The 13044-nt window shown below is 37.4% G+C and overlaps 1 protein-coding gene across 1 annotated transcript in view; it reads left to right on the top strand.

Moving 5' to 3' along the window:
* Positions 1–13044, top strand: part of Frl (formin-like protein) — a 370619-nt gene that overhangs the window by 202975 nt on the left and 154600 nt on the right. The window contains exons 3-6 of the mRNA XM_071689853.1: positions 3481–3560; positions 7970–8053; positions 10581–10779; positions 10925–11001. Of these exons, the coding sequence (XP_071545954.1) occupies positions 3481–3560; positions 7970–8053; positions 10581–10779; positions 10925–11001 (440 nt within the window). The remainder of the gene's footprint in view (positions 1–3480; positions 3561–7969; positions 8054–10580; positions 10780–10924; positions 11002–13044) is intronic.

Raw genomic sequence — 13044 nt, 5'->3', positions numbered from 1 at the left:
GGCCCTAATTGTGGTGATAATGATTGGCATATGTTGAACTGTTACTACTTGGGAAACGTTCTTTGTATATCAGTCATCCGTTGGTGATGGCTGAGAAGAGATGAAGATGTATGAGTCAGCAAAAGTCAACAAACATTTGATAAGCCGAGCTTGCTTGGTGCACCAAATTTAAATGCCTGCACAGCAATTGATGTGGATGATTTACCAGACTTTCCTCTTTCCTTTTTTTTCTCAATATTTCATACAAATTGATGAGACTAAAATATTTTTTGATTTTTTGAGAAACCCCTGGGGACTCCCCTGGACTGGATTAACCCTTAGAGGACAGGGCCTGGATATCTAGGGGAGTCCCTTGGGGTTTCTCAAAAGATTCAAAATATGTATATAGTTAGTGAACTTTTAGTGCTATCTCTATAGTTTGTATATTTTAAGTTGGTACAGATCTCTGCTAGCATTCTTTTATGAAATTGTTACCAACAGAGAAAGAAGTAAGTGTGGAGAGGGCTAACCAGGTTGAGCTAAAATGGTTTGGACTGTATAGAGAGGATAAGGCTTTGATTGACTACATGGCAGTGAATGAAAGATTGAGAAAGGCCGTGCTAGATACTCGAGTTGTGAGAGGATTCTTTGGAGACTGACCATTTTGTGGTTCGTATGGGGTTGAGGATAAGGGAAATTGGAGGTATGGTGTAAGGAAGAATAGAGAGGTAAAAGTGTTGGCAAGCAGCAAGGAAATGAAAATAAATATGCAGGGAGGAGTATGAAAGGAAGGTAACTGAATGCTTAGATGGAAATGCAGTGAATGTAGGAATGCGATCATGTGTGACTAAGGTGTTTAAAATGTGTAGAGAAATACTTTTAAAGGTTGTAGAATCAGTAATTGGATGCAAGGTAGTGAGATACAGGAATAAAAAGGGCTTTGCATGGTGAACAGAAAGAGATTAGAAATGCTGTGGAAGTGAAGAAAAAGGCATATGGTAGATTGCTCAACAGGAATGTACCAGTGGAAGTTCAGCAAAGGAGGAGGAAAGACTACAGAATATGTAAGTGGAATGTTAAGAAACTGATAGAGGAAAGCAAAGAAAAAGTTGATGAAGAGTTTGGAAGGAAGTTCAGTGGAAAGTTTCAGGATGATAAGAAACTCTGCAGGGAGGAGGTGAAAAAGGAAAGAGGTGAATGTAAGAGTGAAAATGTTAAATGTGAGAAGTAAGGAAGGGAAGTTGCTGAATTAAAAGAAGGAAGTGAAAGGAAGATGGAAAGAGTATTTTGAAGAACTGATGAATGTGGGAGAGGAGGAGGCAGCGGTTGTTACATGCATGGGTATGGTGTATGGCAGGAGGAGGATAAAAATGCAAGAGCCTATAGCAAAGAGGGTGGTAAGAAGGGCAATAATGAGGCTGAAGGTATAAAGGCACCAGGAGTGGATGAGATTATGGCTGAAGTGCTAAGTAATTTAGCATGGAAAGAGAAGGTTGTGCCTGAGGATTGGGTGAAAGCTATTATTGTTCCTTTATACAATAGAAAAGATGCTAATGATGTATGTAGCATTTGTAGGGGAATATATCTGTTAAGTATACTGGGAAAAGTGTAAGCAAGAATAATGATTGACAGGTTGATGCAAGTGACTGAATGCAAAGTAAATGAAGGGCAAGGGGGTTTTAGGAAAGGTAGGGGATGTGTGGATCAGATTTTTGTAGTAAACATGACCGTGGAAAAGTATTTAGCGAAAGGTAAGAAGTTGATGCAGCTTTTATGGATCTGGAGAAAGCGTGTGGCAGTCAAATGGAATGCTTTATAGGACGTGTTAAGGACATGTGGCATAGGGGGACAACTGTTAGATGGTGTGAAAGCCTTTTATAGAAGAGCAGATGCGTGTGTAAGAGTGGATCGAGAGTTAAGCGAAAGGTTTGGGATACTTGCAGGTGTGAGGCAGGGTTGTGTGATGTCACCATGGCTTTTTGATATATATGTATATGGATTGAGCAATAAGAGAGATGAAGGCAAAACTAGGGAATAGGAGTACAGAGATAGAGTGTGATGGTGAGATATAGTGGCTTGTGGCAAGCCTGTTTGTGGATGATACTGTGTTGTTTGTTGAGAGTGAAGAAGAGTTACAGAAGGATGTAAGTGTGTTTTATGATGTGCATAAGCATAGGCGATTGAAGGTTAAATGCAAATAAATATATAGTAATGTTGTTTGAAAGGAGACAGAGTGAAAGTATAGATTTTGTAAAACCATATAGAGTGAAAGAAGAAAGTCTACTCAATTGTGCTTTGGATATAGGGGGAAAACTTGAAGTGAGAGAATTTAAGTTTGTAGGAGCTGACTTGGGTAAGTGTGGTGATATGGAAGGAGAGATAAGGGAAAGAGCAGTACAGGGGAGAAGAGTGATTGGGTCCCTTGATTAATTGAATGATGAAGGGTAGAGGTGTAAGTATGGAAGTGGAGAGAAGATTAAGGGACAGCATAATCTTCCCATCCCTGACCTATGCAGTTGAAGCATGGACATGGAATGAATCTCAAAGGTCAAGGATCTAAGCTATGAAAATGAGCTATTTGAGAAGAGTATGTGGTTTGATTAGATGGAATGAGGTAAGAAATGAATGGGTGTATGAGAGATGTGGTATAGTAGGGAATGCAAAGGGAATGATTTGTGGTTTTGTAGAATGGGTGAAACGTAATACTTTGAGGTGGTTTGGGCGTGTGGGAAGAATGTAAGACTGGGAATTTACAAGGAGAGTGTATGATAGTACAATTAAAGAGGTTAGTGTGAATGGGAAACCACCTCTGACATGGAGAAATAGAGTGGAGGAATACTGGAGGGAGAGAAGTAGTGGTGTATGCGAGGGAGGCATGTAAGGACGGGTAAGTGGAAACTCTTTTGCCGAGGCCATCCCTTGATGGGAGTTCCCAGAGGGATTGGGCATCAGAGACATAGACAGAGTAGATAGAAGAGGATAAATAGAAAAAAAGACAATCTTTGTGTCAAAAGTGAGAGAGAGAATGAGGAGGAGAGGGAAATTATGAAGGTGGAAGGAGTGATTGAAGCAGGCTTTAGGCTGGTTGGGTCTGAACATTCAAGAGGGCAAGAAGCATGCATTTGATGGAATGAATTATGTCAAAGTGACTTCTAGAGGGTAACATGCTATCAGTGGGCTGAAAGTGGGTATGTGAAGTGGTAAGGGTAAACCATGCAATAGTCTGTGGGGCTTGATTGTGAATGGTAGGCTCTGATTTCAATGTATTGTACATGATAGCAAGAAATTGGATTTGTGCTAATTTGTGCGTTAAAAAAGCAAGAAAGGCACCTAGTTATATAGGAAAAGATAAAACTGATTTCATGGATTATGAACTTAGTTTTGACGCTATCACCTTTTGACTTGTACTATGTGTTCCATTCATGATTTCTCATATCTCTAATTATGATGTTCATTTTTCTTAAGTGTTACATTGTTTTTAACAGTATCTTTTTTTAACAGAAACGAAAAATGGTGGGGGAATCCACATCAACTCAAGTTTTAAGAGATCTTGAGATCTCCCTTAGAACGAATCATATAGAGTAAGTATAAGTTGGCCTTTCAGTTGTGAAATAAACCTTGTTTTCATAGCCTCTGCTGCAAGTCAGAGGAGGTTGTTAGTTACATACTAAACTTTTACCTTTAATACTGCATCGAAAGCTCTACTCGTGATTAAGTTTTCTAGCTCATGGAGCCAAAGGTCAGGTTTGCATGGGCTTGAATGCTGAAATGCTTCTAGATGACTGTGAACACAATATCTAAAATGTTTGGCTGTGGATACTCTCTAGATTATTCTGCATTTGATTAAGGTTGGAAGTCAGGGTCACAGTCAAGGTCACCAGATCAAGTGTGCTAAATTGTTGCTATTATGTTTATGTACACAATACTTGATAACCCAGTAGATGGATATTGACCAAATTGGTTCCACAAATAATGCATATATTGTTCTATATCAGATTAATTTTTTTAGGCAGGTGGTCATTGCTTATGTACATAGTATTTGAAAACTGGATCAATGAATGTGGACTAAACTTATAGCACAGGTATTGTATAGATAGATCTATATCTGATTCAGTTTTGGAGGTCAGAGTTCACGTGAAAGGCCAAGAGCTCTTGGTCATCCATACTGAAATTTTACTAAATGTTTGTGGACTCAGCGTATGAAGTCTTTGTGAATAGATGTTGACCAGATGTGTGCCTGAAATACTAAGCACTATACGCAGCTGTACACCTGAGTAATGTATGGATACTTCATAATGAAGGTCAGTGTTACAAAGTCACGTAAAATTGAATGTCGCTAATTGTTTGCACACAGTGTCTCTTGCCTTCTAGCCTGAATGACAGTCAGACTTATTTCAGAGATACTACATAAAACAATTTTCATCTGATTTACTTTGTCAGTGAATGTTTATAAGTCGTGGTCATATGCATTATTTAGCAGACTTATATCAGTGTATCTACAGGGGTTGGTATGTTTGTGTGTGTGTGTGTGTGTGTGTGTGTGTGTGTGTGTGTGTGTGTGTGTGTGTGTTGGATAAGGGTCAAAATTACAAGATCCTTTATACGAAGATGTCTCTAAAAGAATGCTGTATACTGTACCTGTTTACGTGGTGAATGGGTGCAGACCAAACTTGCACCATAGACGCAGTTTTATTACAGATAAATTTCTGAGGTCATAAGATTAGATGTGAGGGCAGAAGTATTTTGTTCTGAACTGCAACTGGAAGCAGTATCAGAAGACTGGATATATGCAGTAGATGTGGACTAAAGATGTACCACATTTGCTGCGTAAAGTATTTGTACATCTGGGCGAGTTTCAGTTTGGGTAAGTGATCAAGGTCATGTCTCCTGAAATGCTACTTGATATTTATGTACACAGTTCTGGAAAACTTGGTGATCAGAAGTAGATCAGACTTGTGTCACAGATAGTACAAGTTAATCTTTATGATGGAATGATATTTGTATGTCGTGGGTCAGAAACCAAGGTTGCCACTACATAAAAAGGTCACACTTGATTGATTTTTGTGGGTTATGGGTCAAGGTCATGTGCTGCTGTAGGAAATACATGTAAACTCAGTATCTGAAGACTTAGTAAATAGATACTGAACAAATTTGTGCCATTGACAGATGCAAATTTCTACTTCCTATTAATTTTCAAAGATTGTGGTTTAAAAGGCAAGTTCATCTGAATCAAAGTACTGAACACTCATGTACACTTTAACTAAAGACAGAGATTGTGGGTATTGACCAAATTTATAAATGACAGTATTTTTTCTACAGTGTTAACTTATGGTGGTCGAGGGTAAGAGGTCAAGATTACAAGGTCATTTGTGCAAAAATGTCTCATAAGTTCTGTATTTCCTGTAGTGTATTTAAGGAAAATGGTTGTTGATGATATCTATGCCACAGGTACACAGTTCACAGTTAACTACTGTACTTCCATACCTGCATGAATCAAACAGCATTAGTGATGGCACCAAATAAAACTTGTTTTTGAATATGTTCCCCCTTTTATGTAGCATCAAATTAAGATTATTAAACCTCCTTACATTACCAATGAAGCCAAAATTACACTGTTTCTTTAATAGATCTGCTGAAAAATATTTTATATTTCTAATTTAACTCCTTTCTTTACATCATTTTTAATGTGAATAATTGGTCATCCTTAGTCAGGGATATATATATATATATATATATATATATATATATATATATATATATATATATATATATATGTATAACTAACACACTGGACTGTGGGTGGGATTTCCATTCTCTGCAAGATCACGCAGATACAGGAGGATAGACAGGGGATCATAGGTTCCCAGAATTTTCCTTTTGGACATTGTGAAATGAGGACAAGGGGTCTAGTTTATGAGGAATGGCATCACATCTATGTAGTGTTTAATGAACAGAGACATGTGGTATTCTTTTCCTGCTTTAGAGATGACGTAACACATCTTTTGCTGTTGTACTATCAGCAAAACTGTTCTTTGAGGTGTTTTCCTACACAGAGTTTGCAACATTTCAGCAGATGCCATATTCAGCACAAGCATTTTGTCATCTCAGGTGATGCTGGGAATAGCTTCTTTCGAGCATATCCTGTTTCTTTGTTAGGAGTGAACCTGTAGTTGGATACGTAAGCCATAAAGTCTAGCATTCTCATTTTAACTTAGGTTTCTTTAGTTTTTAATTCAGAGGCATAAGAGGTCATTACCATGACCTTAGACCTGAATGTTTGGACTCGAGACTTTCTGATGATAATCCTTAAGATTTTGATTCTCATATTGAGTGCTTCTTAGGGTAGGTAAAGCAAGAGGCTGCTATTGATGTGGTGGTTCCCCTGCAATATTTCTCAGTCTCATAGAATGTCATTACCATCTAGAAAGAGTCCAGCATTAAGATATTGATTAGAGAATCTTCATATTGGATTTTCTCAAAAAGATGTATGAAAGTATAATCTTTTACTTAATGTTAATTTTTCCCTTTTAAGATATAGTACCCTGAGATTTGGAGATGTTCTTAGGCCTTTTGAGAATTTCTGAAGACACTGATGTAACATTTCAGTATGTTATGAATTTTAATTTGGTCTTTTTCATGGCAAGAGGTAAACCCAGTGGCACACTATTGCTTTATGTAAGGATACTTTGCAGGAACATTTGCAATTACCTTTCCTATCCCTGTGTGGAAGTTTACTGAAGTCATATCTTGGAAAACTTCTTTTGAACATCAATCTTAATGTTCACTCAAGATTTAAAAACAGTTCTTGGCTTCAGGCCTTTATCAGCAAGGAACATTTGTTGGTTGATGGAGAATTTGGTACTCATTTTGCTCTGAGGACTGTCTGCTGGAGCTTGTGATGTAAGGAAAGTGGTTCTGTCTTGGTTTTCTTAAAAAGTTCCATGTTGAATTAGATGAGCACAACATGTCTTTGGTTCAGCAATGACTGTGGTTCTGGTTGACATTTCTTTTTTGTTGGATGCGCCATCTTCAGATGAAAATGAGGCCTAATTATTGTATATGTAGGTCCTTTCTCTAGTTTTCCTAGGTTATTCTTTAAGTCACTCCTCTTTCATGTTGATATGTTTTGAAAAGCTTATAGGGGTCTGTTTGATGATGAGAAATGTAGACAGAGCCCTGTAAACATCCATTTATTTCTTTGTCTATTCCTTATCTTCTTTCCTCTTTGGAAAACCAGTTCATGATTCCTGACAGTATTAGGCCTGATGTACAGTATCCTAGGGTCAATGAATGACATTGGTTATTTGTTGTTCTGTGCTATCTCACATCATTGCTGATATTATAGACCTGGACAGGTTACTGCACAGTTGATGAATCTCAGTGAATGGGCAGCTGATGGCCTTATGTGTATTATGATTGTCATAGGGGATGAATTCTCATGGATGCACCTTATTTTGGGGAAATAAATGTGTTTTAACCCCCACAAACCATATGCCATCGTAGATGCTCACAGGGCACTGACTGTGATGGAGATGTGTTTTATCTATCAAAGTCCGTGTTTTTAGAATTATTGTATTTTTCAGTACATGAATTACACAGGAAAACTTTGGAAAATAATGTGTAAACTTCCATAAGTTATTGAAATACTGTACATGGTTTTACTGCTCATTCCATAGAAAATATATGTATGTACGGTACCGTGTATGAATTGATTTTACTATATTTTTATGAATGCTGAAATTGTGCTGTCATTTTGCAGTTTTAGTTGATAGGCTTGGGAGTATTTTTGTGCAGGAAAATTGTACATATATTTGATCCTTGAAATTTATAGATGAGTGTACAGTCAGTATTTCACTAAATCCTTAAGTGTTTGCATAAATATGGAAATCATTGTTATGAATATATACATATATCAGTATAGACAGTATTATAGTTCTGTTTATAACTGAAGCAATATCAGTAATTATTCAAGTTATTTATGACATTGCAGATGGGTGCGGGAGTTTTTGAATGAAGAGAACCAAGGATTAGATGTACTGGTGGACTATCTCACCTTTAGACTCATGATGCTGAGGTATGTATCTTTCTTCTCATAATGATTTAGAAACAGGTTTTATTTTCAGGAGGCTGTGAATTGGATGGACCAAGTTGCACAATGATAAGCACTCTGCCAGTACTACTTTGCTTGCATATGTGACAAACAGATACCTAAGTTCATTTCTCCTGTAAAAGTGACTTTACAAAATTTAGATGAATAACAAGTACGTGAGTGACTACTGTTGCATTAGTGCATCACATATATATGTCTTTTCTATCTCATATGTCTGAGTGGCATAGCCAGTGCATGAATTAGGTATGCTTTAGCATCTCCTGTCTGGCATTCCATCCTTTGACATCTCCTGTACTTTGGCCTATATGAGGATACTAGCATACTTAGTCCTCTATCAGTGTAGTAGATGTATTTCTTGACCGCAGTGTTTTCATACACTTTGGTACAGAAGCAGATTTAATTTAGGAGGTTGCTGATGACATGTGAATAAGAGATGGGAATTCACAACATTGTTGCCATAAGCTTTGCCACTCTACTGGTTCGTTGCAACCTGTTCATCAGACCCCTCTATGTCACAGTGTGGGGGTTAATTATTAGATGTAGGATTTTTCATCTCATACATTGATTGTTAGAACACTGCATTTAAAAATTTGTTAAGGAAGCAGATTTTTTAAGGTGATATTAAGATTGCATTTAGGTATAAGGAAATGGTTGCTAAACTGTTTCCAGCTTATGGTAGACCTGATGTAGGATATGAATCTGAAGAGTGGTCCCCACTTTTTAAAAGATATACTGTAATTATGCAACAGAAAATATCCACAGAAGGACAGCAAAGGTGGTTTATTTGATGCTCAGCTTGTGAAGGTTTCACTCTTTCTGTTAAAGGCCATACATCTTTTTGACTTGTGTTAGTATCTTCATTTTTACATGACACTTGTAGAGGTATATCATGTTCTTTCCATAGTAAAGCACCTGTTGGTAAAGATGAAATTAGTATTATGATTTGATTTAACATACCTTAAATCCTTAGTATCCTCCACTCCTGTTGTAGCTCATTTAGGTGTAGTTTTTAAGCTTACATTTGTTTATGCGAGGCATGGGCTGTAGATAGGGTTGTGTGGGGGAGGATGGCTGTGTTAGAAATGAAATGTTTGAGGACATCATGTGGTGTGAGGTGGTTTGATCAAGTAAGTAATGAAAGGGTAAGGGAGATGTGTGGTAATGAAAAGAGTCTGGTTGAGAGAGCAGAAAAGGGTGTGTTGAAGTGGTTTGGTCACATGGAGAGAATGAGTGAGGAAAGATTGACAGAGAGGATATGTGTGTCAGAGGTAGAGGGAATGAGAAGCAGGAGACCAAATTGGAAGTGGAAGGATGGAGTGAAAAAGATTTTGGGCAATCGGGGCCTGAACATACAGGAGGGTGAAAGGTGTGCAGGGAATAGAGTGAATTGGAACGATGTGGTATACCGGGGTCGACATGCTGTCAGTGGATTGAACCAGGGCATGTGAAGCATCTGGGGTAAACCATTGAAAGGTCTGTGGGATCTAGAAGTGGAAAGGGAGCTGTGGTTTTGGTGCGTTGCACATGACAACTAGAGACTGAGTGTGAACAAATGTGGCCTTTTTGTATTTTCCTAGCGCTGAACTCGTCATTAGGGGGAATGGTATCTCATGTGTGGCGGGGTGGCAAAGGAAATGGACGAAGGCAGCAAGTATGAATATATACATTTGTATATATGTATATGTCTGTTTATGTATATGTATGTATATGTGCGTGTGTGGACGTTTATGTATATACATGTGTATGTGGGTGGGTTGAGCCATTCTTCATCTGTTTCCTTGCACTACCTTGCTAACGTGAGAGATGGTGATTAAGTATAATATTGATAAATAATAAATGTTTATGCCATCTCCTACTGTTTGCAATGAAGGCTTATGCCTGTGCTCGAACATTAGAAGTATGACTAATCTATGTATAGCATGTAGAATTTTGCCTTGCCAATCATGCCTGGTTCAGAAATGAAATAATTTCCTTAAGTTGTGAGTGCAGATTGGTACCCATGTGCTATATCCAAGCAATATGTCATTCAAGACTGCTCATGATGATTACATTGTGTTTCCATTCTCTGATTGCCCTTCATCGCACTCAGCTTGACTTCCTCATCTGCAGGGAAAGGCCTTTTTCTTTCCATGTATACAGGTATTCTCATATCTCTGAAAGCTTGTTTATGCAAAGGCAAATTGATAGAATTCTTTTGGTAATATTACAAACGCTAATGTTGGGCCTTTAGCACATGAGTAATAATAAGTAGTCAGTATATTATTTGGAAATGATTGTGTGAGCATTACCCTCTAGTAAATATGGGATGTATGTCATATTGACAAATGATTAGTTAATATAAATATTTAAAGTAGCTCTCTCACATTAAATTCCAAATGAACTATGAAATGTTTCTCAAATATTCAGATGTTCAAAATTGTTGTAGCTTTATAATGAGTTTATTATAAATGTTTATTCACATTGTAACTGATTTATTTTCTGATGTTCTTAGGCATGAGCAAAGATTACGAGAAAGTTTAGAGGATGAGGAAGAGACAAGAAATCTTAATGGGCAACTAAAGCCATCCCTGGAAATAGACTCCCCTCGAATGAAGAGAGCATCTCGTCATGTTCAGAAGCTTAATATGGGAGACTCTAAAGATGATATTCATGTTTGCATTATGTGCATGAGAGCAATCATGAACAACAAAGTACGTAATAGTGGTTATTGTATGTATCTCTCTCTCTCTCTGTTTATATAGTGTCTTTATTAGGTACTGTTTTTCTTTTAGTTAAATAGTATGTAAATTTTCCTGCAACTTAAAATCATTAATGTTATTGTAATTTTCTCATCAGTATGGATTTAACCTGGTGTTTGAACATCGAGAAGCAATCGGCTGCATTGCACTTAGCCTGAATCACAGAAGTTTACGGTAAGTTTACTGCTACTGTGCATTTATCTATATATTAGCATTTATTGAGTGGTATCTGTTATTGTATTGATGTTATTTACGTAAGTCCTTGCACCTGTCTCTCTTATCAGTGTATCTATGTCTGTCTTGTATTTATCAGTCTTTCTCCCTCTGCATATCTGTTTGTTTCTGTCTCTTTCCCTATCTGTGGATATATCTGTCAATACATCTGTCATCACTAAATTCTCTCACATTCCTTAGGGTAGATCAGTTACATGCAGCCTCTCATATCATTCATATGCATCTTTGACCCATACATACCTACTGCAGTCTTCCACATTTTCATAAGTCCTTTTACTTTTTGACTTTGCCCTTTAAATCAGTTTAGTAAGACCAGCATCGTAATTCTTACTACTTCTGTGCACAAGTTGCTTACCTTGCATTTGATCCCAAATCGTTCTTCTGACACCTGTATTTAAGGTGCCCCTTGCCGTCATTGATTCTTTCACTACATATATTCATCATACTTCAGGTCTTCCAACATCTTATTTTTCACACCTTCCAAATACCTGATTTCATCAACAGCTCCCATTTCTTTGCTAATCAGTTTAAACATTACATTTTGATATTCCATCTCTCTTGAAAACTTGAGTTTTACTTGCATTCACAGTCAGCATTATCAAACTACATGCATCATCAATTTGAATCACCATTCTTTCTAGCTCTTCATCTGATTCAGATGATAGCACAGAGTCATATGCAAACAACAGTCATGGTAACTTCCGTTCTGTTGCGCTGTGATTTAGGAATATACTGTTGTCACCCCACCCTTCTCTTATATCATGCAGTGCTGCATCTGTTAACACTGAATATTAAAGAGCCATAACGACATCATACAACCTTTCATGCTCTCACTCATTTATTTCAGACCACCCACTCATAAGACTAATTTATTACGCACATGCACTGCTTGTTTTGTAAAAGCTGTTCATAGCATTAATGTCTTCCATGCTCAGCAGAGTGTTTTCTTGTTCACAGTATTAATTTTCATTATCTGAATCACACAGTCAGTTGGATTACAAAATGAAATGATCATGCCTCTTTCATTTACTTGGTCACTGCAATGTAATGTTAGATGCACTGGAATACAAACAAATGCAGATGCAATATACATAGACTGCAAAAACCCTTGATGAATGCAACCATGGTGTCATCATGCACAGTGTGCATGAGACAGGAATAACTGGACAAGTGGGAGGATGTATATGCATCTTTTTAGGTAACAAACCAGAGCACATTGTTGTAAATTAAGTGTTTACCAGTGACATCAAGGTAAAAAAGCCCAGTTCCTTAAGGAACAGTACTTACACCTTTACTGTTTCTCATGCTCAGATCTGACACAGATGTAAGAATAAGTTGCAGTATCATGACATTTGCAAATGATTACAGTAGAGTAAGTGCGGACATTTTTATCTTTAAAAGTCACTAAGGAGTTATAGATGAGCAAAGTTATCTAATGAGCCATTGGTAATAATGTGTTTTTTGATAAAGGAAAAATTCAGCCACTGTACTCTGTCACAGAGGAAGTGAAGAAATACCAGACGGAAACATACACCTTGGAGTAATGATGGATGATGACCTTGCCCTCAGTTAACACAACTGAGAAACAGTCATCTCTTTAAAAAAGATGGCAGGCTGGTTAATACAAACGTTTGAGACAAGAAAGATAAAGTCAGTGATGATACTGTCAAAGCACTAACACTCCCAGGTGAAATACTGCTGTGTTAACATCACCTTCCAGGCAGAAGTGTTAACATTATTTTTCAGGCAGATGAAATTGCTGAGTTTGAAAGTTTGCAACGACTTTCTTACCTCACATTGGAATTGACAAAAATCTGAAGAATTGGGACGTGCTGAAAACACTGAGACTGCTCTATGAAGCATAGATGAGAGAGATATATCATAGTTTACTTTTGGAAACTCCTGTAAGACATGTTTTCAAACTTACACTCAAAAACAGACCCCTGTTGGTTTGACAGTCATGGAGGACTGTAGAATGTTACC

The sequence above is a fragment of the Panulirus ornatus genome, chromosome 47 (genome assembly GCF_036320965.1).
Source record: "Panulirus ornatus isolate Po-2019 chromosome 47, ASM3632096v1, whole genome shotgun sequence".
Classification (NCBI taxonomy): Eukaryota; Metazoa; Arthropoda; class Malacostraca; order Decapoda; family Palinuridae; genus Panulirus; species Panulirus ornatus.
The sequence above is the reverse complement of the archived record's forward strand: the minus strand, read 5'-3'. Positions and strand labels throughout refer to the sequence as shown.